Source organism: Hyperoodon ampullatus (assembly GCF_949752795.1).
Source record: "Hyperoodon ampullatus genome assembly, chromosome: 11".
Classification (NCBI taxonomy): domain Eukaryota; kingdom Metazoa; phylum Chordata; class Mammalia; order Artiodactyla; family Ziphiidae; genus Hyperoodon; species Hyperoodon ampullatus.
In genome coordinates, this window is record NC_136924.1 from 47,647,674 (window position 1) to 47,675,641 (window position 27,968).

At 35.0% G+C, this 27,968-nt stretch overlaps 1 protein-coding gene across 2 annotated transcripts in view; it reads left to right on the forward strand.

Moving 5' to 3' along the window:
* The window catches only part of CNTN1 (contactin 1), a gene marked incomplete at both ends in the record, with an annotated part of 165,607 nt that overhangs the window by 119,645 nt on the left and 17,994 nt on the right, over positions 1-27,968 (forward strand). For both annotated transcript variants that reach the window (XM_079715653.1, XM_079715654.1), the window contains 3 exons: positions 1,273-1,459; positions 9,297-9,409; positions 10,196-10,352. In XM_079715653.1, the coding sequence (XP_079571779.1) occupies positions 1,273-1,459; positions 9,297-9,409; positions 10,196-10,352 (457 nt within the window). The remainder of the gene's footprint in view (positions 1-1,272; positions 1,460-9,296; positions 9,410-10,195; positions 10,353-27,968) is intronic.

Genomic DNA, 27,968 nt, shown 5'->3' on the forward strand with positions numbered 1-27,968 from the left:
ATGTAGGCACTGCCTGGATGTTTCCAACACCAGGAAACTCATGCCTTCACAAGGAGGGTCCCATCCTCATAAAGTATTTTCTCTGCCAACTGAGATCTGCCTTTGGAGCCACTTGTAATATTCCACTTCCTCGGTTCTGAAGCCATCCTTCTGGTCAGAGGACAGAAAAGCCAAAGAGATTACAGCAAAACTATTAGGAAATATATTATTGGCAACAGAAAAAATGAGCCATAGTAAACAAAATAAAAATATTACAAAGGAAACCAATAAGCAAGTAGTAACTAGCCTTTGTTCTGAAATGTGCTCATTCTTCATATAAACCTCACTTTGTTACTAAGGGAATTTGAGCCATCCAGTTCCATTTTATAATGTTTTTTTATGTGTTTACATAAATAAAAATTTCAGGATTATATAAATATTAGATATTATCTTCTAGTATGTTGGTTAATTGTGAAATTAAAATCCCATTGTTTTAGGGCATCTAAAATATAAAATTGCAGTATACTTATAAACAATCCTCTCCTTTTTATTTATAACTGAGATGTAATTATAGATTTTTAACCAATAAAACAGCCTTATTAGAAGAATGAATATTATAATTCATAGCTTTTACTTAAACTTTAAGAGACAAGGAAGGCTGTCATTGATATGCTCGTTGGTAAAAGTAATCATTTCTAATCACAACATGAATGAAATTTTTTAAAACTTATTTTAAAGATAATTTCTACAACTAATCAAGTTATTAGGTATAATATTTCTTTGATTTCTGGCCTCTATATAAGTTCAAAGGAAATAATTTTATATACATACTTCTGAAATAAGCTGGCAGAAAGTAATTAAGCTAGCATGTTTTAGGCCACATGACTATTTTTGTTTATCAATGGGCCTTAACAAATTTGCAATCATGTAAACACAAATAAAGTTGGAAATAAATGATATAAATTATTATGGCAAATACTTCCAAACAGAAACCAGTTTTATAGTTTGAGAGCAAATCTTATGCACATTTTTTTGGCTTTTTCTCTTTTTTCATCTGTGTGTGACTATTTCAGGCAATGTGGTGAGCCTTTAATTTGCTTTTGACACTTCTAATCAGATCTGCATTGTGTGCCTTGCCATTTTCTAAGACTGATAGAAATGTAAGTAACATTAAGTAACATTTGTGAATATGATGCTCAGCCAACATCAAGTGTCAGAACAACTTGAAAAGAATTTTTTGCAACTGAAGTGTCTGAATTATGAAAAAATATTACTCAACTTGTATGTTTGCAGATTCGGTACTGGGCCGTCCATGATAAAGAAGCAGCTGCACACAGAGTGCAAGTCACTAGCCAAGAATACTCTGCCAGGCTGGAGAACCTTCTGCCTGACACCCAGTACTTTATGGAAGTCAGGGCCTGCAATAGCGCAGGGTGTGGACCTCCCAGTGATATGATTGAGACCTTCACCAAGAAAGCACGTGAGTCTCAATATTTTCATTTTATACTTGTCAAAAACTCCCAATTGATTCAGTGATGATGTAGGTATATTTGAGAGAAAATTACTACCTAGCAGTCTGAGCACTTTTGGTTTTCAATTTTAACCTTTAAAATCACACAAGATTTAAAAAAACAAAAACAAACAAAAGCATTGATTGTTATTGTAGATGATGAAAAAATGTGGAGAATACCTTCACACATTTAATGTTCCATTACAGAACCTCCCTTTGTAAAGACTGCCCACAAAATTTTGTATCATTAGACAATTAATTTGTTATTGTTTTAAACTTGGTTTTATAGGAATGCATCAACAACATGAGAAAAAGAAAATTCTATAATTTTTCTATGCTTTTATTTATAAACCTTTGTCACTGCACAATGCAAATACAAGTTAAATGTTGTAACATTATGTTCACTCTCTTATTACTGTATGCTCTCATTGTTAATATAGCAAGACCACCTGCCCTGCTCACATTTTTTGATCATACCCATCTCCCTGGCTTCACTATGATAGCTCTTTTTTGAACCCAAGTTGAACAGATGGAAGAGGAGAACTTATATTCAGAATTTAGGGAAACTTCACAAGAATTTGAAGACATGATTACCATTAGAGTTTGAAAATTTATGAAATTCACTTGGGGGAAAAGAAAGTTCTAATGAAATAATAGAACATGGTGGTAAGATCCAGGCTTTGGTATCAGACAGGGGTTTCAAATCTGTCTCTATCACTTACTCAATGTGTGACAGTGGACTTATTACATCAAATCTTTAAACCTCAGCTTCCTAATTTGTAAAAAGAGCATTCATTCCTTTGTTTTTTTTTCAATTTATTCATTCATCAAAAATATGTTACGTGCCCAGAACAGGTCTAAGTGTTGACAATACAGAAAGGATGAAGCAAGACCCAGATCCTCTTCTCACAGGGTTTAACAAACTAATGGAAAGAGAGGAAGAGAGAGAGAGGGAGAGAAATATGACAAATAAATAAGTATAACATCAGATGACAGAACAATAAAGTGAATAAACAGATAATATGGGAGGAGGAGACCAAGATGGCAGAGTAGAGGACCTGAGCTCACCTCCCCCCATGAACACATTAAAAATACATCTAGACATGGAGCAATTCTCCCTGAAAACAAACTGAAGATTGGCAGAAATACTCTTCTACAACCAAGGCTGTAAAGTAATATCCACATGGAGTCAAGTAGGAAGAGAGAAGAAGTAATCAGATTGGGACTCATGACCGTAGTACAGGACATAAAAGATGAGGGGGATATCACAGACTCAGAGATCTCCTGGGGAGTGAGGGGTTTGAACCACATAACAGACACCCCAACCCTGGGGTCCAACACCAGGAAAATGAGTCCCCATAGCAGATTAAACCACCAGTGGGACTTACGAGAGGGCTGTAGAAAACAAGACTCCACTCACGAAGAGTGTGCACACACAGTTGCTTACTCCTGGTAACAAGACAGAGGAATCAGATTGAAAATCCTCTGATGGTTTTCCTTGGACTTTCCCAGCATGTGTCCCAACCTGCACCAGTTGCCTTCTTCAGAAAAGTTCCCAGATAGGACACAGGCTACATTGCCAAGGAGAGTGTGCAGTTGTGGGGGAAGGAACTGGAAAAGAACCAGCACTGCATCTGAATGGGGCAAGGGCAGCCATTACTTGTGCTCACAGAGGCTCCAAATTGGGAGCTGTCTCAAGCTCTGACTGGCTTGCCAGGACTGTTTTATCTGAGCAAGGTTATCATTCAGAATTGAAGGAGAGATAGGAGAAGCAAAAACTAAAAGAGTTTATCAATACAAAGCCAACCTTACAAAAAATTTTAGAGGGTCTTCTCTAAGTGGAAAAGAAAAGGCTACAACAAGTAGTAAGAGTTGATATGAAAGAAAAAACCCTACTAGTAAAAGCAAATATATAGTAAAAGCTGTGGATCACCACTTAAATAAGCAACTATGAAGATTAAAAAACGAAAATTGTAAAATCAACTATAACCACAATAGAGTGTTAAAGGATAAACATGAAGAAGCAAAATATGACATCAAAACATAAAATGTGTGGAGGGGAGTTTAAAGAGTAGATCTTTTAGAATGTGTTTGAATTTAAATGATTATCAGTTTAAAACAAGTAGATAGAGTTGTAGGTCAACATATATGGACTCCATGGTAACTACAAGTCAAAACCCACAATTATAGATCCACAAAAACTAGAGAGAAAGGAACATGAGCACGCCAATAAAGAAAATCATCAAATCACAAGGGAAGAAACTAAAAGACAACTACAAAATGACCAGAAAGCAAGTAACAGAATGGTAATATGTACATATCTATCAATAATCACTTCAAATGTCAATACACTAAATTCTCCAATTAAAAGACACAGAGTAGTTGATTAAATAGGGGAAAAGTCCCATCTATCTGTTACTTACAAGAGACTCACTTCAGAGCTAAAGAGACACAGAGACTGAAAGTGAGGAGATGGAAAGAGATTCATGCAAATGGAAACTAAAAGAAAGCTGAGGTAGCAATACTCATAACAGATACAGTCTATAACAAAAGATAGAGAAGTGCATAATATAATAAAATAGTAAAGGAAGTGATACAAGAAGAGGGTATAACATTTGTTATCATGTATGCACCTAAACATATAAATCAAATATTAATAGAGAAAAAGGGAGAAATTGACACTAATACAATAACAGTAGGGAAATTTAACATCCCAGTTACATCAATTGGTAGATTATCCAGACAGATTATCAATAAAGAAACAGTGGCCTTCATCATCAAAAAATCTACAAACAATAAATGCTGGAGAGGGTGTGGAGAAAAGGGAACCTTCTTGCACTGTTGGTGGGAATGTAAATTGATACAGCCACTATGGAGAAGAGTATGGAGGTTCCTTAAAAACTAAAAGTAGAGCTACCATATGACCCAGAAATCCCAGTACTGGGCATATACCCTAAGAAAACCATAATTCAAAAAGACACATGCACCCCAGTGTTCATTGCAGCACTATTTACAATAGCCAGAACATGGAATCAACCTAAGTGTCCATCAACAGATGAATGGATAAAGAAGATGTAGCACATATATACAATGGAATATTACTCAGCCATAAAAAGAAACGGAATTGAGTTATTTGTAGTGAGGTGGATGGACCTAGAGTCTGTCATGCAGAGTGAAGTTCTGTCATGCAGAGTGAGGTAAGTCAGAAAGAGAAAAACAAATACTGTATGCTAACACATATATATGGAATCTAAAAAAAAACAAAAAACAGAAAAAAACAACAAAAAAAACATGATTCTGAAGAACCTAGGGGCAGGACAGGAATAAAGATGGAGACATAGAGAATGGACTTGAGGACACAGGGAGGGGCAAGCATAAGCTGGGATGAAGTGCGAGAGTGGCATTGACATATACACACTACCAAATGTAAAATAGATAGCTAATGGGAAGCAACTGCATAGCACAGGGAGATCAGCTCAGTGCTTTGTGACCACCTAGAGGGGTGGAGTAGGGAGTGTGGGAGGGAGATGCAAGAGGGAGTCGATATGGGGATATATGTGTATATATATATATATATATACATATATAGCTATTTCACTTTGTTATACAGCAGAAACTAATACATTTTAAAGCAATTATACTCCAATAACAATGTTAAAAAAAAAAAAAGAAACAGTGGCCTTAAATGACACATTAGACCAGTCGGACTTAATAGATATCTATAGAACATTCCATCCAAAAACAGCAGAGTACACATTTCTTTCGAGTTCAAATGGCATGCTTCCCAGGATAGATCAGATGCTAGGCCACAAAACAAATCTCAAAAAACTTAAGAGGATAAAAATTATATCAATCATCTTTTATAGTGAAAATAGTATGAAACTAGAAATCAATTACAGGAAGAAAAATGTGAAAAACATAAACCTAGGGAACTAAAAAACATACTACTAAAAAAACAATGGGTCAATGAAGGAAATCAAAGAGAAAATCAGAAAATACCTAGAGACAAATGAAAATAAAAACACAGCTTCCCAAAATCTATGGGACACAGCAAAAGTAGTTCTAAGAGGGAAGTTTATAGCCATACAGGGCTACCTGAAGAAAGAAGAAATATCTGAATAAACAACCTAACCTACCATCTAAAGGAATTAGAGAAAGAAGAGGATACAGAGCCTAAAATCAACAGAAAGAAGGAAATAATAAAGAGACGAGAGGAAATAAATAAAATTTGACCAAAACAAATCAATAGAGAAGACTTAATGCAATTCGTATCAAAATACCCATGACATTTTTCACACAAGTAGAAGAAATAATTCTAAAATTTTATGGAACCACAAATACCCTGAATGGCCAAAATAATTTTGAGAATGAAGAACCAGAGCTGGAGGTATCATGCTTGCAGACTTCAGACTATACTACAAAGCTACAGTAATCAAAACAGTGTGGTAGTGGCACAATACAGACACATAGGTCAATAGAAGAGAATAGAGAGCCCAGAAATAAACTCATGTTCTTATAGTCAATTAATATATTATAAAGGAAACAAGAGCATACAAAGGGGAAGGGCTTCCCTGGTGGCGCAGTGGTTGGGAGTCCGCCTGCCGATGCAGGGGACACAGGTTTGTGCCCCGGTCCGAGAAGATCCCACATGCCACGGAGCGGCTGGGCCGTGAGCCATGGCCGCTGAGCCTGTGCATCCGGAGCCTGTGCTCCGCAACGGGAGAGGCCACAACAGTGAGAGGCCCGCGTACCACAAAAAAAAAAAAAAGAAAAAAAAAAAAAAGAGTATACAAAGGGGAAAAGACAGTCTCTTCAATAAGTGGTACTGGGAAAACTGGATAGATACATGCAAAAGAATGAAATTAGAAGATTTTCTTAATACCATATACAAAAATAAGCTCAAAATGTATTAAAGAGCTAAATGTAAGACCAGAAACCATAAAATTCCTATAAGAAAAGATAGGCTGAACACTATTTGCCATTTTTTTGGGTCTGTTTCCTCAGGCAGAGGAAACAAAACCAAAAATTAAAAAATGGAGCCAAATTAAACCTAAAAGCTTTTGCACAGCAAAGGAAATCATTGAAAAAATGAAAAGATAACCTACTGGGTGGGAGAAAATATGTGCAAATTATATGACAGATAAGCAATTAATATCAAAAATATGTAAACAGTTCATTCAACTCAATATCAAAACAACAAACAACCTAGTAAAAAAATGGGCAGAAGATCTGAATAAGCATTTTTCCAAAAAGACATACAGATGGCCAATAAGCACATGAAAAGATGCTCAACATCACTAATCACTGACAAAATCAAATCAAAACCACAAGAGATATCACCTCACAGTTGTCAGAATGGCTGTCATCAAAAATACTGCAAATATCAAATGTCGGCAAGGATGTGAAGAAAAGGAAACCCTAGTGTATCATTGGTTGGAATGTAAATTGATGCAGCCACTATGGTAAGCAATATGGAGGTCCTCAAAAACCTTAAATCCAGCAATTCCACTCCTAGATATATATCTCAAGAAAATAAAAACAGTAATTTGAAAAGATGCATGCACTCCAGCATTCATAGCATTATTTATTACAACCAACATATGGAAGCAACCTAAATGTCCATCAATAGATGAAGGGACAAAGTAGTTGTGGTATATATATACAATGGAGTATTAATCAGCCATTGAAGAAGGAGTGAAATTTTGCCATTTGCAACAATGTGGATGGACCTGGAGGGTATTGTGCTTAGTGAAGTAAGTCAGACAAAGTCAAATACTTAATGTTACCATTTATATGTGGAATAAAATATAAAACCCATAAATGAACATAACAATATAGAAGCAGACTCACAGATATAGAGAACAAACCAGTGGTTGCCAGTGCAGAGAGGGAAAGGGGGTGGAGTAAAATAGGGGTAGGATTAGGAGATACAGACTGCTATATATAAAATAAATAAACTACAAGGCTATATTGTACAGCCTAGGGAATATAGCCAATGTTTTATAACTTCTAAAGGGGTAGAATCAATAAAAATATTGAATCACTGTTGTACACCTGAAACTAATATAATATAGTAAATCAACTACACTTCAATTAGAATTAAATAATAAATAAAATACAATAAATAAACAGATAATACAATTTAAAACTGCCTGGGTAGGAGCCAAATTCGAATCTGATGGTTGGGAATATCCTCTTAGAGAAGATGCCATTTGACCTAGGATATGAGTAATAAGAAGGAGGTCTTTGCAGAGGAGATTCTATCAGGCAGATAAAACAACTAGCACAAAGACTTTATATGAAAAGAGTGCAGTATGCTTTACTTGTAGATAGGCCAATAGTTCCAGAGCATAGGCTCTGGGTTGAGGAAGAAATAGTGTGCTGGAGTCATAATAAGAAGGGTCTCATAGATCGTAGTAAGGAGTTAAAATTCTTTCTAAGTGTGATAAGAAATCATTGGAAGATAGTAAGGCAGAAAGTGATATCTAATTTATGTTTTTTTTTAATTGTTCTGAGTAGACAATGGATACTGGTGGAATAAAAGTGAAAGCAGAATAGCAAATTAGGAGACCTCTTTTAGTATTTGAGTCAGAATAGCAAATTAGGAGACCTTTTTTAGTAATTGAGGAAGAAACGTTGGTGGCCAGCATTGGGTGATAATAGAGATAGAAAGAAGTGGAAAATTTTTGGCAGGCAGAGTTGACAATTTGCAGCTAATTTGGTTGTTGGCAATAAATGGAATGGAAGACTGAATCGATTTTGGCTTGAGAAATTGGGGGTTTGGTTGTACCATTTAGTAAATATGGGAAAGTCTCACAGAAAGGCAGATTTGGGGGTACATAGTAAATGTTCTGTCTTGATTATATTGCATTTGAGAAATCTTTTAGACATTTAAGAGGCAATAGGAAGTTGCACATATATGTCTAGAGGTCGAGAGAGAGATGAGCTTGAGATATAATTGTGTGTACTTAAAACCATGGGCCCAGATGTAAGGTTTAGGGAAGATTCATATATAGAGGAGAGAAGCGTGCTCAGGATCAAGTCCTAAGTCATTCCACCATTTGGAAACTGGGCAGAGGACATGGAGCTAGCAAAGGATGATTAATGAGAATGAACAACCTGAGAGATAGGAGGAAAGATTATAAGAGATTGTGAAATTTAAGAAAAGATATTCAAGAAAGAATTGGAAGGTCAACTCTGTGAAATACTGCGAAGATGTTAAGTTTTAAAAGAATAAAAAAGTGACATTAGATTTGGCCACGTGGAGATGATTGATGACCTTGAAAACAGAAGTTTTAAAAGACTGGTGGAGGAGCTTCCCTGGTGGCGCAGTGGTTGAGAGTCAGCCTGCTGATGCAGGGGATGCGGGTTCATGCCCCGGTCCGACAAGATCCCACATGCCGCGGAGCAGCTGGGCCCGTGAGCCATGGCCACTGAGCCTGCGCGTCCGGAGCCTGTGCTCCACAACGGGAGAGGCCACAACAGTGAGAGGCCCGTGTACCGCAAAAAAAAAAAAAAAAAAAAAAAAAAAAAAAAAAGACTAGTGGAGAGAGACATCCAAATGAAGGTTGATGAGAAGAGAATAAGAGATCATTTTATTTTATTACCTATCTCCCAGGGTCCCAGTGCATTAAATGAACCCATGGATGTAAAGTGCATACCATAGTGCCAGGCAAACAGTACAAACATCAGAATTAGCCATTGTTGTTGTCACATCATTATCAGTATTATAATTCCCGATGTGATACAGCTTGCAGAATTGAAATTGGATATGGTGACTATCAGTTGCATGTTATTACTTTCACAGCTCCAAGCCAGCCTCCAAGGATCATCAGTTCCATAAGGTCTGGTTCACGCTACATAATCACCTGGGATCATGTGGTTGCACTATCAAATGAATCCACAGTGACAGGATATAAGGTATATAAAAGATTACTAGATTATTTCCCACACAAGTTTCATTCTTACAAAGAGTGACTGATGTTTGGTTTTTTGTTTTGCCAAAACCCATACAGCTCTCTCTTATTCTAGCTGTGAGGAAGAATCAGATGACATGATAAATTTTGAAATGAGAAAAGATCTTCAGTGAATTCTAGAAAAATACTATGTCAAATGAGCAAGATAGAATAACTGCTTTAAAGAATAGTTAGAATAATTAGTGTTTAAAAAAGAGAGAAAGAAAGAATCCATTTTTGTTTGACAATGATTAAGATAATGTCGCCAAGCACACAGTGAATTCTTTGATGTATGAGGTACCCTCTGTAAGTGAACAAAAATGAAAAAAAAGGTTATTTCTATATATTCTCTATATCACAATATCACATTTTTCAGTCAACACTAACTTTTAGAAACAGTGTGAAAAAATTTTAATTACTAGGCAATTTTTAGACTAATTTAATATATTGAAAGAGCCCTCATTTTTTACCTTTTTCATAAAAAGACACATTCTTTCTCTCTATTTTGGTAATTTCAAAAAATAAAATTTAGATGCCTAAGATGCATCTTCTTGGATCCCCCTAAAAATAGATGAAATCAATTTCTGTGAATTAAAAATAACATGAATTTTCCAGCTAGTATTACACACAGCTCCCTAAGATTTTTTTTTTAATTAATAAAAAGTATAAGCGTTTTTATTCCAGTTTAATGTTAGGGCATTGACTCCTTATTGCCAATTTATTAAATATACATATTTTGAAACTTTTAAAGGTACTCTATAGACCTGATGGCCAGCATGATGGCAAGCTGTATTCAACTCATAAACACTCCATAGAAGTCCCAATCCCCAGGGATGGAGAATATGTTGTAGAGGTTCGTGCACACAGTGATGGAGGAGATGGAGTGGTGTCTCAAGTCAAAATTTCAGGTAAGCCAATCATTTAAGACATGTTTTTATTAAGTACTCATAAGTTCTAGGCCCATATATCTTCTCAAGGGTAAATGTGGGACTGATATTCACACTAATATCAGTATCATTTGTAAGTAGATTTGAAATGGTAAGGATGCCCTGAAACTTGAAACTTCTCCCTTTATGAGTCACAAAAGTACATTTGCAACCTATCAGATACCTATTGGTTACTATCTGGACAGCAAAGCACAATTAAAATACCATAATGCATTTAAATGGTACATAATACTAGATCATTAGATAATAATATCCAAACTTCTCTTATATCAAAAGGAAATTCACTGGACAACTATCAGTATTCTTCTCACCCCCTTTTCTTTATCTTACACACATTAATATAATAAGATAGAAAGACAGTAGATGATAGTTCCTTCCTTTACCAGTAGGTCTATTTGTCTCAGTATTGCTATTCCTTTTCTGCAGACTCTAATTATTTCTCACAGCATTGGTTAATTTGAAATAAATATTTAAGGCAGTTATTTCTTCCTGTAGAACTCTACTAATTTTAAAAATTTTGATATTTTCTCTCACCCTGTATGCATGGTATAGTTTAATTATACTGAATTAAAACTGAGGTCATTTTGAGAATTTTATGAGACTATGAAGTGCCAGAAGGTGCTAAAGCAAAGATGGCAATAATTGATTTAGAAGAAAATTTGGTGATTTATAGCTAAATAGATGAATATGTTGCATATGAACCTAAAATAAAAATCCTTTAAAACAATTCCAGTGTTTTTTGTCCAATCATGGCTATGCAAAGAAACTGTTGAATTACCATTAGGAAATGTCAGATGTTAGGTGAATAGTACCATTCTAGACTTTTTAAAAATATGTTTGGATTTATTTGCAAATTATTTAAATTATTTGTAGTGAGAAAGCATGTAAATACAAATGGAAATTTTAGGTTTTCTTATAAATTCAGATAATTTACATTGAAAACACTTTTAGTTTAGACATTATTATTATGTCTTTTTAGAAAATTGTGAAAATATGAAAGGAAAAGAAAATAGTCATATTCCAAACACTCTAACTGCTTAATTAATGTTCAGTGGAATTTACTTTTAGTTACCCTATATACATATACAATTTCATGTGTTGGCTTCTATTGAATACATCATGTCATATCCAAATTTTATCAATTATGTTTTATGAACATCCCCCATGTCATTGAAAACTTTATGCATTTTATTTAAAATTATACATAATATTCTCTCAAACAAATGTACAAATGTTTTCTACCCATTTCAGTTTTTCCTATCATAAATAACACTATTTTGAATGCATTTTTATAAATATTTCTGCAAGTTAAATTTAAATAATCTTTCTGCAGGTTAAATTTAAACAATAAGTTAAAGAGTTTTACTTCTATATTTCAAAATTTATTTTAAAATATTTATCAACTTATATTCCTATTATCATTGTGTATGAGTACTAATGTTGCACCACTCCAACATTAGTCTCTTTCTTTTAAGTCATCACTATTTTAATAGGAGAAAATAGCATCTTTTTTTTTGAAACTTTTTCTAAATTTTGAACTTTGATAACACACAGCTTCAATAGTTTCACACTCAGCAGGGCTGTTTCACAAAAGGAAATGAGAGGCAAATGTGGACATTATTTTGAGGGTGGTAAAATGCAAACAAACTAAGTAAAGTACTTTTGAACACTGACCTTCCCTGTCTAAAAGCCAGCTGTGGCACACTGTTGCTCTCTTCATTTTTACCCTTGATTCATCTCTAATGCAAAGCAGAATGTAGTTTCTGGAATTTAGACTATAGAAGTTCGTAGCAGGGACAGATGCTGTAGCAGTGACAGTAGCATTAGTACAGTTATAACTAGTGGTGTGCTGGTAAATGTTAAACAATTGACTCTCCTGGGTAGGAGGAAGACCTGGTTTATCGTGTTTGCCAATTTTTGTGATGTAAATATTTCATCATGTCTGACTTCAAGCTTCCCACATGATGTCACTAAATGTGGAGTTGGAAAGAGGTGGTTAGGAGCACACTGTGGTAGGATTGTCACCATACAGATGCAATAGGCATAACCTCAAGAGCATTGATGACAATTAAAATGTAGTAAATAATTAGGAAGTGAAGAGACTGAATATTTACTACCTTTGTTTTAAACTTTTTCATTTAACTAATAAGTTTACATAATTTCAATTTTAATAACTGTGTTTTCAATAACTCACTCATAAACTTCCTTAAAATGTAATGGTTGGGGCTTTCCTGGTGGCGTGGTGGTTGAGAGTCCGCCTGCCGATGCAGGGGACACGGGTTCGTGCCCCGGTCCGGGAAGATCCCACATGCCGCGGAGCGGCTGGGCCCGTGAGCCATGGCCGCTGAGCCTGCGTGTCCGGAGCCTGTGCTCCGCAACGGGAGAGGCCACAACAGTGAGAGGCCCGCGTACCGCAAAAAAAAAAAAAAAAAAAAAAAAAAAAAAGTAATGGTTGCCTTTTGGAAGGTAGTATGGACCAGCTGCAGCACACCAAGTTTATAGTCTGATTGCCCAATGTAATCAGCCCATGTGCAGAAGACACAGAGTATGATTTTTTAGAAACCTCAAACATAGTTTCCTCTTTTTTGCTAAATAATGGAAAATATTCTTATTAATGCAGAATTTCTATTATTTATCTCAGTCTGACCATAACAGTACCAAAACAACAACAACAACAACAACTGTAGAATTAACATTAGGAAATGTCAGATGTTTGGTGAATAGCACCATTTTAGAATTTTCTCATTTAAGTTTGGATTTATTTTCAAATTGTTTACATTATTTGTAGTGAGAAAAGCATTTAAATACAAATGAAAATGTTAGGCTTTCTCATAAGTTTAAAAGACTCCCAGTACTTTCCTTTGTTTCAGTTTTCATGCCTAAAATAAGTAGCCATGAATAAAATACACTGCTACATTTTCATATTTTTATGCATTATGCTGTCCATTCATTCAACAAATATACATTAAATGCCTAAAATATGTAAGGCATAGTTTACATACTTAAAATGTGCTACCGTTTGTATGTTTCCACATGCCTGCAAGTCCTCATCACAATCATTCCTCACTGGCTCTATTACAATTCTAAAAATTTTTTAGGCTTCCAGTTTTGACTTCCTATAGTCCATTCCTTATGCAGCAGCCAGACTGATCCTTTCAAACATGTCAAATCATATAACTCTCCTCTTAGAAAGATATCCTATAAAATGAAATCTAAATTCCTTTATAATCTGGCCTTGCCAAACTCTCTCCCCTCAGTTAATTGATTTCACCCTTGGTCCATTGACCTCTTTTTGCTTCTTGAACATACCAACATTATTCATATTACCTTTAACCACCTGTACTTTTTCTTGCTGCTGCCTGGGATTCTCTGGATCTTGGCACAGCAGGTCATTCTTGTCATTTTTGTTTCTGCTCAGATGTCACCTTCTCAATGAAGAATTATTATACAGCCAACAATTTAAGATAGCCCTCTACTCCAGTGTTTTGTCCTATCATGTCACTTTTTAAATTTATTCATAATATTTATAGCTATTTTGAATTATCTTATTAATTTATACTGTTCATTGTCTATCTTTATCTTTACTTGAAGGTAAGCTCTGAGGGAGCAAGTTCTTGTCTGCCTTGTTCAACCCTTGAATCCCCAGCACTCAGAGGACATATCTGGCACATAACAGGGTTTTAACAAATAATTCGTGAATGAATTCATGATTTCTGTATAGAGTAAAAATAATTTGGCAACTTAAACTATAATTTAGATGTCTAGAATGTTGATATGCTTTCCAACTGGGTACGTGATTTACATTATGACATACTCATCCACAGGTTTGATTCTTACAAAGATTAAGAATTAGTATTAGAAATATTCTAGAAAATTTATTAGACATGGTAATCTGTAACTCCACTTATCTCTGACCTAAACACTGTCAGCTGCTGTCTTAATAAATTGCTCCCTATCAGATGTTTATAGTTCACAGTGAGGCAAACATAATACCGTAAATATTTCATTACAAACATACTATGTCTAATACATTCTATATTGTCTTTTAAGAATCTTTTGTTTTTATAGATCATTGTGAGTTAAATTAAGAATCTGGTGAAGATAGCTACAATATTCTAAATATAAATTTTAATAATTAATTTAGCTTATGACATATTCACTTACAAATGTTAGAATATAGATTAACAAGGATCTTTTGTCATAAATAAATGTCCACAGAGAAGCGTGTATTTCATTACTAATGTGTGAATGTGCATATTTTGAGCTTTTATTTTTCTTTTGGTTTAAACACACTATAGCTATCTTAGTCAGATGAAGACTTTCAAGGACATTCTAGAGTCTGGACTTCTTCCTGAGGGCAAAAAGTAGTCATTTGAAATCTTTAAGGTGGGAGTAATATGATCAAATATTTGCACTTGAAAAATCACTTTCGTGATTATGGAAAATATATATAGTAGGGGAGTAAGATATAAGGAGATGAATTACAAGGTTATTGTCATAGAAGGATTAAGATGATGATGGTCTGGACTGGAAAGAGGGTAGTGGTAAAGTCTAGGGTAGGTTCTAAAAGAACAAGGCATCTTTTCCACTTGATTTAAAGGTACTATATATTTATTTTGTTGACTTCATGTCTTTGAATAAATCTGTAATTTATCCTGATGTCACCATAGATGATGTAATCTAAACATTTAGCCTACTATTTCTGGTAACTCCAATCTATTAAGTTAAACTATATATATAACCAAAGCCACTGACTTCAACACTGATGAAAAACACATTTTTTTCCACTTTGCCCTTCCTTCCCAGTAGCAGAAAACAAACTGCTAGAAAACCAGTCTTTAGGTGGAACATTTAGATGTTTGATTCCATTACTCACATGCTCCTTTTCCATTACCCATGTAAGTAGTGTAGTAGAAAAGGAACAAGAGGATAGTCAGAATGTTTAGATTTAATTCATGCTTTATGAAATTAAAATTCATAAAGAATTAATGTCAGCAATTTTGCAAAATATCTTTGGTAAGCATTTTCAAAAACCAAAAATAGTTTGAACATCTAATTTTGTACAATAGCCTGTATATAGAAGGAGAGGGTAATATGCATGGTGGTCTTGGGTTTACTTTATCCTGCCTTCTTTAATGACAAGATGCTATATAAGTGATCCCCAAATCTGTAACTTTGTAAATGTCCTGTATCATTTGGAAAAATATTTCCATAAATAAATTAACTACTAACCTAAAATTTTGGAATGGCATATTATATGACAATAATGTTACAGTTGCATGCCATTCTTATAGGTCCCTCATCATAACTTTAAAGTCTTGTACTTGTGATTATGACACAATCAGATATCATTCAGGAAATGCTATCACCCTAACTATTTTGAAATTACCAAATATTTTGTTTTACTTTGCTACATGTTGTGTGGGATTCAAGAGTTTAAGGGGGTAAATTCAACCTATGTATTTCTAGGCTGACAAGTAGCTTACACTTAAAATTACCTCTAAAATATAAATTCCTTTTATTACCATTCAGTCCTGACTACACACTTAAAACCTTTCCAACTGTAAAGCAGTACTTGGCATTCCTCGTTTTACAAAAAAAAAACATGAAAAAGGACAAGAAGTTATCTGAACAAACTAATACTTTTTCACATTTCTGAATTTGACTTAGAACAGTGACTCACTGCCTTGATTATTGTTAATGTAGCTCTATGAATGACTCAGGGTTGTTTCAGCCGTTGACGGGCAGGGCTAGGAACTCCCAGCAAAGGGAGTTCTCAGAGGTTTACTTACCCTTCTGAAGCTTTGAGCAGTAGTTCTAGAAGCGGATTTTGCCACTTTGTCAGGCCATGGATGGCATCTCTGCATCTAAATTAACTCGGGGTCTCCTGAATCTTCCCCAATTTTTTTTTTAGCTACTAGTAAATTCACACAACAGTCCCAACATAATTTGTTCATTTACTTAGATTCAGATATAATTTGATAGGAAAATTAATCAGTGGAATACATTATAAAAATAGAAGGGAAAATTAGAAATAATACTCCAAGATTTACTTACTACCAAAATAATTTTGGTTTATAAAATTTGGGCTTAGTCTTTGAAGCTATACTTTAGTATGTGCAATGTGCAAATAGTTTTTTCCTCTGATAAATAAACCTTGCTCTTAAAATATTCCATGTTTGTATAATACTTTTGCTCTTCAGGAAACTGATTCATTCATTAAACATCTACTGAACACCTACAATATGTCAGGCATTCTGCTAGGTTACTGGTTACAATAATTGGCAAGCCCTTCTGAAGCTTACATGCAGCAACATGGATAGACCTAGAAATTATCCATACTAAGTGAACTAAGTCAGACAGAGAAAGACAAATATCATATGATATCACTTATATGTGGAATCTAAAATATTATACAAATGAACTTATTTACAAAACAGAAAAAGACTCACAGACATAGAAAACAAACTTATGGTTACCAAAGGGGAAAGGGGGTGGGGGAGGGATAAATTAGGAGTTTTGGATTAACAGATACACAGTACTCTATATAAAATAGATAAACAACAAGTAACTACTGTATAACACAGGGAACTATATTCAGTCTCTTGTAATAAACTATAATGGAAAAAAATATAAAACTGAATTACTTTGCCATACACCAGCAGCTAACACAGCATTGTAAATCAATTTAAAAAAATAAGAAAACTAATAGATATCAGGAAAATAAAGAACTAACACCAAATAATAAAGTTTATTTATATTTAGCTTTATTAAGGATTATAAGGAAAATATAAGTGGCTAATATAGAGAATAAAAGAGGTAAAACTGATTTAAATGAGATGATCAGTTCAAGCCTCCCTTAAGTAGGAAATGTTTGGGCTGAAGCCTAAAGAAAAGTAACTAGCCAGACCACTCAAGTGGGGCTAAGAGTCCCAGGTACAAGGAAGGAACCTGACATGTTCAAGGAGACCAGTGTGACCATTACGTAGAGGTGTGGGATGAGTTGGAGAGATGAGAGGGGCAAAGCCATGAACGGCCTTGATTCCATCTCAGACTCATCTCATACCCTTCTCCTCTCATTTTAACTGTCTCCCTTATCCCGTCCTTAAAGGTTTTTGTCAGAATTTTGTACCTTAGTCTATGTTCAATGGGAAAACTTTGAGGAGCCTTTAGGAGATGAGTGATGCAATCTGATGTAAGATCATTTTTGCTATAGTGCAGAAAATAAATTGGAGTGCAACAAAAGGGGAATTGGTGGGGCTGGTGAGAAAAGAGAAAGTCTGAAACCCAATCAGCACAAGCAGATTCTTCTTCAGAAAGAATCGATATATAGGATAGTTTAATTTTTTCTTGCTCTGCAAAGCAAAGCAAATTACAAGACCTTTTTGAGGATAAATGACTAAAGAAGATATTATATACTATTCAGAGGGTAAAAATGTACATTTTAGAATGTTTCTTGTAAAAATTTTCAGGTGGAATATAAAAGTTAGAGATAAAAATATTATAAAAGTATTCATAGGCTTGCTGGAGGAAAATGTCTAGACCATCTTGTTCAACTCCTTCACAAGGGCTGGAATTCTCTGCAGGACATTGATGACTTATGCTCTCTCAACATCAGCTTAAACACTGTTGGTGATGAGGAGGGAATTCACCCATTTTACAAGCAGCCCTTAGACTATCAATAACTTTAATCAACAGATTACAGATCTCTGATCAATTCTATAATGATTGAACTAGTTTCCAATAAAATCAGGATCGACCCACATATACTATAAAATTCTTTCCTCTCTCTCTCTTCTGTCAGTGAAAGATGGTGCAGCTTTCAGGAAAAATGAAACCTCTCTGGATAATTTAATCAAGTATTAGAGTCTTAAAAAAGAAAATCTTTTATAAGAACTGTGAGAATGAATGCTGTTGGCTTTAAGAAAAGCAAAGTAGTTGAAAGGAACCCCCACTGGTGTTCCATCTGCTTGCAGTCCCAAAGTAGGGGATCCACAGATGAATCCCAAAGGGAGTGGCACCGCCTTCCTTTGATATCAGTTGAGGCCCATAGTCCTGCCCACCACAGCCAGAGCAGCAGTGGCTTCTGTTTTTCTATGACCTCCCAGTTCACCCCCCTACTGCCTCTCAGTGACAATAGAATCTAGGAAATATTGTTTTCACATTTTTACCCCAGAGATAGTCAGGAGGTCATAGGAAGCAAGAGCAATGGTGCTGAAATTCCAAGAAAAATATGTCCTTCTCCAAAAATAAGTAGGTTTACATCAAAACTAACAAGAAGAACCAAGCTAAATATGGATTTTTAGGGAAAGTTAAATAAAAGAGAGAAAATAAATATGTTTTAACCTCTAAACTGACTTCATGATATAGAAATTCATATTATTAGAAGCACCATTAAAATTATAGGATAAGAGAAGCTGCAGATATTAAAGCTATATCATGAAAATATCTAAAAGGGAGATTTGCCCAAGATATGGAAAATAATGATTAATATCACCTGATCACCAGGACTCACAGATAACAATGTGGCTACTATATTTAGTCACTCCCCATATTTCCTTTTTCAGTATTATGATAATATCATAATGGATATTATTGTATACAGACCATTTTTCTGAATTTCCAAGTTTTTCTTAGAAAAGGTTCCTAGAAGTGGAAATACAGGATTAAAGGGCAGGACCTTTCAAAGACTTGGCAAACCCTTGACAGTTGCCAAATCGCTATCCAAATAACGATGCCCACATTTTATCATTAAACAAGTCTTTTTTTACTAGCATTTTTCTATTCAAAATTTTTTCATTAATTAAGCAAAGATATTATCTCATAATTTTTATTATTTAATTACTATTGAGGTGAATATATTAATATGTTTAATAGCTACTTAGTTTCAGTTCTATGAAGTTGTTTATATTCTTTTTTTGTTTACTATTAATAACTTTCTTTAAATTTTATGACCAATTTATAAAGCAAGATTTTTAACATTTTAATGCCATATTTGTAGCAAATATTTTTCAAACTTGTATTTAAATGTTATTGACACTAGATTGATATGTTTTATTTTTAAGCAAAATAATGAAGTTATAAAAATTCTCAAATATTTAATGCACATAAACAATAAGTAATAGAATGATAGATACAATGTAATTTTATTTATATGAAGTTCAAAAATAATATAATAAAGCAAGCTTTAAAGAGGTACATATATGACCTGTAAAACTTCCCCCAAAAGAGAATGATTAACGCAAAATTCAGCATAGTGTTGTGAGGGGCAATCAGGAAGAAGCTTATAGGATGGTAAAAATGTTATCAATATTTGTTTGCCTGCTGATAAATATACAGGTGTTTTCTGTTGTTTTTAAATAGTATTTTTAAAAATGCTAATTTACATAATTTATTTCAAAGTTGTAAGACTAAAAAGGGGTTTGACGAAACTGAAGAGTGGAGAAAGACTATTGAATTTGGTATTTTATAGGTCTGTATTAGTTGGCTAGGCCTGCCATAACAAAGTATCACAGACTGGTTTAAACAACAGAAATGTATTTTCTTTCAATTCTGAAGACTAGAAGTCTGAGATGAAGGTGTTGGCAGGTTTGGCTTCTTTGGAGGCCTCTCTTTTTGGCTTGTAGATGGCCATTTTCTCCCTCTGTCCTCACATGGTCTTCCCTCTGTGTAGGTCTGTGTCCTAATTTCCCCTTCTTATAAGAACACCAATCATATTGGACTAGAGCCCACCCCAATAACCTATTTTAACTAAATTACCTCTTTAAAGACTCTGTCTCCCAATACAGTCTCATTATGAGGTACTAAGGATTAGGGCTTTAACATATGAATTTTCAGGGGTAAAATTCAGCCCATAATAAAATCATTGGTAATTTCAAGAGAAAAACTTCCATAAAATAGTGCGGGTGAAAGTCTTATTTCTCTAAGCAAACTACACAGAACTTACATACTATAGGGAGGAGGTAAAATCAATCTATTGATATATAACATTTTGTCAGATAGAGATAATGTATGAAGAAAATAAAGCAGAGTCAGGTGGGTAAGGAGGAATGGAAGATGGCTAGAGCCTATGTTTTCTTTTTCTTTTTTGTCCCATGGAAAGGCATTTCATTTTAAACATAGCAGTGTGTACATGTCAATCCCAAACTCCCAGTCTATCTCTCCCCTCCACCCTTCCCCCTGGTAATCATAAATTCATTCTCTTAAGTTTGTGAGTCTGTTTCTGTTTTGTGAATAAGCTCATTTGTATCATATTTTTTTTAGATTCTGCATATAAGTGATATCATATGATATTTGTCTTTCTCTGTCTGACTTACTTCATTTAGTCTGATAATCTCCAGGTCCATCCAGGTTACTGCAAATGGCATTATTTCATTCTTTTTAATGGTTGAGTAATATTCCATGGTATATATGTACCACATCTTCTTTACCCATTCATCTGTTGATGGACGTTTAGTTTGCTTCCATGTCTTGGCTATTGTAAACAGTGCTGCAGTGGACATTGGGGTACATGTATCCTTTCAAAACATGTTTTTCAATAAGAGTGGCAGGAAAAGCCTGCTCTGACAGGGTAACAGTGGAAAAGAAAATCAAATGAAGTGAGGAAATTGTCCATGCAGTTATCTGGAAAGAAAAGTATTTCTATAAGAACATTAAAAAGCCCCAAGCCCCAGGGATAAAAAGCACTATATAGGGCTTCCCTGGTGGCGCAGTGGTTGAGAGTCAGCCTGCCAATGCAGGGGACACGGGTTCGTGCCCCAGTCCGGGAAGATCCCACATGCCGAGGAGCAGCTGGGCCCGTGAGCCATGGCCGCTGGGCCTGCGCGTCTGGAGCATGTGCTCCACAACGGGAGAGGCCACAACAGTGAGAGGCCTGCGTACAGCAAAAAAAAAAAAAAAAAAAAATCCCCAAGCAAGGAGTAGGTTTGAATGTTCAATGTTCCAGCAAGGAGATCAGTGTGACTGGGGCCGAGCAAGCCATGAGGAGAGTGGGCACAACAAGTCTGGAGAGGTAGATAGGACCTGAATCATAACAAGGTTAAGGACTTTGGAATTTACTCTAAATGTTACAAGAAACTATTGAAGTATTTTAAAATGTGGACTGATATGATCAGATTTCTATTATACAAGTTGTATGTTTGTTATTCTTTGGAAGAAAGTAGAAATCCTGTGAATTGTGGGGAAAATCTCTGTAAATATCAGAAAATAAGTAGGGCAGGAAATAGCAGCCAAAAGGTGATAGTCCAAGTAAGAGATGAAGTCAGCTTTGACTAGTGTGGTCACAGTAGAAGAAGTGAGAAATAGTTATAGTCAGGATTTATTTGGAAGAAGACCTAAAAATATTTTCTAATGATAAGGGGTGTGAAAAAGGAATTGGCATACCTCTTAGGAATTTAGATTAACCAATGGAATCATCTACTTAAATGGCCAACAGAATATCTACTTAACAGAATCATCTACTGAAAATAGATCACTGGAGAAAATAATTAGGAGTTCAAATTTTGGCATGCTATCTCATGCTACATCTATTAGACATCCATGTGTATATAGATTTAAAAAAATATTATCTAGCAAAACTGAGAATCCAGCTGAGATCAGATAATAAATTTGTCAGAGAACCACTTGGCATAGTTGTATAAGTATCTACAACCCATACCAGCCTGATACAGAAATAGAGATAGCAGATTGTTGCTGGTGTTGCCCAAAGTTATTGTTAATATAATAGGAGATCAAGGGAAAAAAGGATTCATTACTTTTAGTTAAAGAAAATTTAAATAGCTTGACAGAGAGTTTGTATCTATTAGAATATTTTCAGCTGTCAGTAACAAACTCTCAACTCAAAATTGCTTGAGAGATAGGTAGGCCTTATGTCTTTCATGAAATCAGTGTCTCAAACATATAATCAAGGACCAGTTTCCCCTCCCCCCTCCCCAGCTTTCTCTACTTGGGAGGTCTCAGAATCAGGTTCATTCTAAGGCTCATCTAAGGCTCTCTGTGGTTGCAAGATGGCTGCCGCAGTGCTAGGAATTATTACAAAGAGGCCTGATGATGTCCAAGAAAGAAGGGGTCTCTCTCTTTTGAAACTCTATTCTTAAAATGAAGGACCTTTCCCAGAACGCCCTCAGAAAATCTTTCCCATATTGTCTAGAACTGAGTCACAAGTCTACCCTTAAATAAATAATATGGCATTTCCATGATTGCTCAATATGATAAAATTTACCCCAAACTGAGGATGGAAAAATCTTCCTTGAGGAATGAACATCTGAACAAAAAATGGAGACAATATTCACAAGGAAGCAAAGAGAAAAAGATTTCTGCGTAATATTAAAAGTTAAAAAGCGAGGTAAATAAACGTGGATATATGAAAAGGAAGAAGAAGAAACTAGGTCAAAGAGCAACTTCATAAAAATGCAGAAGAAGAGAGAGGAAAGTTATAAGAAGGATAGAAAGTTAGCTTCAAAAGCAGAAAATTTAGGCAGGATTATTTTTTATTTAGGTAATAAGCGGTGATCACCAACATGGATCCTGAGACTAAAACAAAGATTTATGATGTCAAACAAGTAACCAAAGAGTATGTCAATAAACTAAGTTGAGAGAACTCTAATCCAAAGTCAGTAAACACAAGTTTATATTTAAAATTGTATATATGTCACAACCACTGTTAAAGAACATGTAAGCAGGTAAATAGGCATAGGAACAGTTTAAGTTATTACTGTCACAGGAGAATTCTACATGTCTTTGCTTTGTTTTGCATTTTAGATTATATGCTCCACAATACTTAAATCTGTGAGACAATCCCTTCCCCTCAAGAGCTGCATTTGGTGTTATTTTCTACATTTAGGAAATTATACTAGGAGGATGGAATCTGGAAAGAATACTGTTGATGTAACTAAAATTGGAACCTAGCTTAAGAAGGGATTTCCATATGTAGTAAGTGCTTTCCAAAACAGAGTCGTAAATTAAGGAATTTAACATTTTTGAAGAATGTAAGTACATTGAAGAAGTTTCAGAAAATGAACCAATGGTACATTCAAAATGGGCTTTCTTTTTCTGAATTTTGGGTATCAGCAAAATTACAGTCTTACTAAATAGTAATCTGTTTATTTTACCTTGTTTGCATAATACCAAGATTTGTGGAATATAGAGTTTCAACAAATATTATAATGGGTCATAATATTATGCATCAATAAATTAGTCATAAGATGGGTAATCTTGTGCAATGGTATATCTTAAATGTATAGTTTTAATTATTAGTAAACTCAATTTAGCATTTTATGAATGTTTATATATTGGTGGCTTAAAATAGTACATTAAGATATCTGTTCTGTACACTCAAATGGGTTGGAAATATTCTATGATCCTGAGGAAGGAATATTAGGATAAATGTACCTCCCCTCAAATTATAAGATATTACTTTATATTCTCTCCTGAAAGAAGAGCAACAAATAAGTGAATTAAAATAATTATATTATCTTAAAATGATATATACATCAACCATTAAAATACCATTTCAAAATTAATTTTCCTATGAAAAATTATAGGCTCTGTTGAAATTTGTAACCTTCTTAGGAAAATATAGAGGCAATTGTCTGTGCTAAGAAAGAGAGCTGGGTTTTAAATTTTCTCTCCTGAGGTTTGACACTTACTCACTGTAGCATAAATCTGAAAACCATTTAGAAAAGAAAATGAGCTTGTTATTTTTAAAAATATAATCCTGCAAAATTCTCACAAATAAAACAGGAAACCTTTAATGCTCCAATAAAAGGGAATATAACTCTTAAACTGGAAAGTGATATATCAACGTATTAAAATGGTCCATTTGATACTACATTAGGGACCAGCTTTAATGATTGATGAAGGAATGTTTAGGTCTCAAAGTACTTCTCACAGTTGAGTATGGCTAAAAGCCAGATTCTTTGGTAGGTTATTCACAGTATAAAAACAATGTAATGAAGCAAATGACATTCCAACGGCACTTTCTATGCAAAATGAGCCAGATAAAGAGAAAATAAATCATTTGGAACATAATCCAAAAGTATGAATTTCTCCATCCAGTAGTCTTTCTTCTACAACCTATCATTCCAGGCAGACCCTGAATAATTGCCTCTCATCTCTAAAGCAAATTGCCAGCCTTCCTCACGTGGCCGTGAGAAGTAGAAAGAGGGAAGGGTGTTTGTTGTAGGTTACAGAGGACTCAGGAAGAGTCAAGGATACTGTAGATTACAAAGGACTAGTGCAACAAGACACCTGGCCCAAAGTCATTGCTCCAAAGTCTAGATATACCTGGAAGTTCTGAAATCTTTGGATATCAACATGTGTGGAGATGATCCTTCCGATGTCCTGGCCTCTTAATTCCTGCTTCTTGATGATCTTGCCCTCTCCCTGCCTCAGCCACCCACCCATGATTACAGTCTAGACAGGGCTTCACAGACTTGAATGTGAATTAGAACTTGAGTGGTCCCTGAAACTTGACTGAGAAAAAATTAATAAAAATTTTTATTAATTTCTAACTAAAATGTATGATTTCTTCAAATATGAATTTAAGCTACAAATCACTGTCACCAGTAACAATCCCAGATATTCTCATATGATAGTTCACCTGTTGCAATATCGCTTCTTCAAAAAACATATTTATTAGACTTATCCTATTTCTTATTATGTAATGTTCTAATAAGCACACTATTTTATGTGTTAACAAACATATATTTGTTTTCTTGATATTTTAAAAATGCATTTTAATCTAATGTGTTTCCTTCTAACTCTATGTATTGTATTTTATGTATGTAAAAGCATTATTTTCAGTGTTCTCAGAGATTCACAGGATGCCAAGGTGTCTATGACACAAAAATCCTTGCAAATCTTGGCTTTACCAATAGCTACAAAATATTAAAAACTTAAGTTTAAGCTTTTATTCTCTGACCACTAACTGTTATCTTTCCAGTTTATTCCTTCAAATCTCCTTCTATCTCCAACAGTTCTTTCACCTTCCCCCACCCAGACCTGCCATTGACCCTATCACTTGTTTTCCTTTCCCTCGTTCTCCTTGATGTCCTCAGTTGCGGCCTTAAAGAGCTTAGATTCCATAGTTCATAATTAAAACCACTGTACCTTGCCTCATTCTCTCTTTATGCTCCTCACATGGTTGAATCCAAATTTTGATTAAACACAACTTTCCTCATATTTTATGCCTGCATACAAGCAGAACTCCATGTGCTCCCACCAAAATCTCCTCTTCAATCCCCATCCCCAACATTCACCACTTCCCCAGCACTACTGCCTGGAGACCCTCAAGTCTAACAGATTAATACTACTCTGTGTCCCATTTTCTGGCATCATTTCTGTCCAAACTTAATTCTTAAAACCTGCCTACTCTGCCTCTGGAATTCATTATCACTCATCAGTAGCCTCCTATAATATTCATCTCTTCACTGAATGTTTCCTTCACCTTCTTAATTTACCAGAAACCTTACTCCCCCACCCCCCGACCACCACTCCCAATGATGTTGCTCCCCCTGCAATCTATTCATATGCCTTGAACACTGGGCCTCGTGACAAGATAGGTGCTCTCCTTCCTTCCTGATGATGCTTCCATTGTATCCTCCATCTTTCTTGCCCCAAGTTCCCTGCTTAGAACCTCATATCATCTGCTTTTCTCACTTATTTCCCCTTCCTGAAGTTTTCTATGAGCCCCTGAGATCATTCCTACTCATTCCTTGAAGATTTTGGTGCACAGATCACTGGCACTCTCTCCAACACCACTTCTCTCCTACCTTTTGCTGATTTCCATATACATGTTGATGATCCTTACATCACACTGTCCTCTCAGTTCTTTGAAACACTTACTCCAATTTGTGTTGTCCTTGCCATGGCTCCACTTTTACCCTTATCATTGCTGTCTTCATAATCTCAAATATTCTCATCTCTGAAAGAAACCTATCTTTCTTCTCACTTTTTTTAGTACTCAGGTTCCTGAAAATTTTTGACCCACCAGGAACCACAAACACTTTATCTCACCACTTTTCCTATGTCCCCTACCTTTCTCAATCTCTCCATATCTAGCTGAAATCCCACAGCCATAAATTATCATTACTTCTTGGCATACATACCGGTACCCTTTTACTTCTTTCACTTCATCATACTCACTTGGAAAAATTGTGGATTAAATCTAACTGTCCACTTACGCAAAACCTACACTCTCACATTTAATGGTAGCTAGAGAAAAATACCCCAAATTAAGACTGGTTACACCTTGAACTCATGACCATGTCAAGTGGGCCCACAGTGCTGCTGGGCCATTCCACTAGGTTTTCCTAGTACCTTCATTCTTCTCTCCCTTAGACAACAATTACATACCTCTTTCTCCTTCCTTAAATTTCCAAAGTATCTTTCCTATCTTCCCTTTTTAGTCAATAACTTGTTTCCTGTTTCCCTGAGAAAATAGAAGGAACTGGAAGCAACCAACACATAAATATGTGTCCATGTGCTCTGCCTTCCTTCCTAATGCCCTGGCTGAGCTCTATATTCTTATCTAAGGGCAGCCGTCCACATGTGAGCAAGATGGCATCACCTCTTGTTAATTCATGAATATTACTTCAGCCATTCTTTCTTTTCTCTTCTGCATCATTTCTCTTTTTGATTTACCTCATCACTATGCAAGCATTCTGCAATTTTGCCCATTGTTAAGGGAAAACAAAAACAAACAAACAACAACAAGAAAAAAGGAAAATCTCCCCTTGTAACTAATGCATTGCTCTATGATTTTCTATAGAGCAAAATGCAAAAAATAATTTGTCCCTCTTCAGTGTTTCTAATTCCCCTTCTCAAATCCTGTTTTGAATTTGCATCCTCCCAAAACTCTATCAAAATAGCCCTTGTCAAGATCACCAATGAACTTCATGTTTTTAATGCAGAAGTTAGTTTTCTCCTACTCCATTTCTTACTAGTTTGAATACAGTTGATCACTTTCTCCTTCTTGGCTTTCTGGGCACCAGTCTCTTGTGATTTTCCTCCTCCCTAATAGGATGCTGTTCTACGTCTCTTTTGCTGGTTCTTGATCATCCTTCCAATAACTCTATCCTTCTTAGTCCATAAGCAATCTTATTGTTTCGAGGCTATAAATGCTAAAAACTCTCAAACATAAATCTCTGATTTATCCAACTGTCTAATCACTATCTCCACTTGGATATCTAAATTAAACTTTTTTTCTTATATATATACTTTTCCTACACTTTCACCTGTCTCAACAATGCATCTCCAGTCTTCCTGGAAGTTCTCTTTGACTTCTTTTTTCCTCTTATATACTAGTTTCATTTCATCAAGAAATCCTATTCGTTTTACTACTAAAATATATCTAGAAACCTCCACCTCTGCTGCCACCATCATGATCCAGCCATCATGCTTTGTCTCCAGGATTATTGATTAGCCATCCAACTGTTTTCTCTGCTTTGCACTTAGCTACAACCCTACAATTCATTCTCAGCAGAATGACCACAATGATCATTTTAAAATATGTCAGGTCTTATCTGTGCAAAAACCTCCAATGACTTTCATCTTCTCAGAATGGGACTAGATCATATT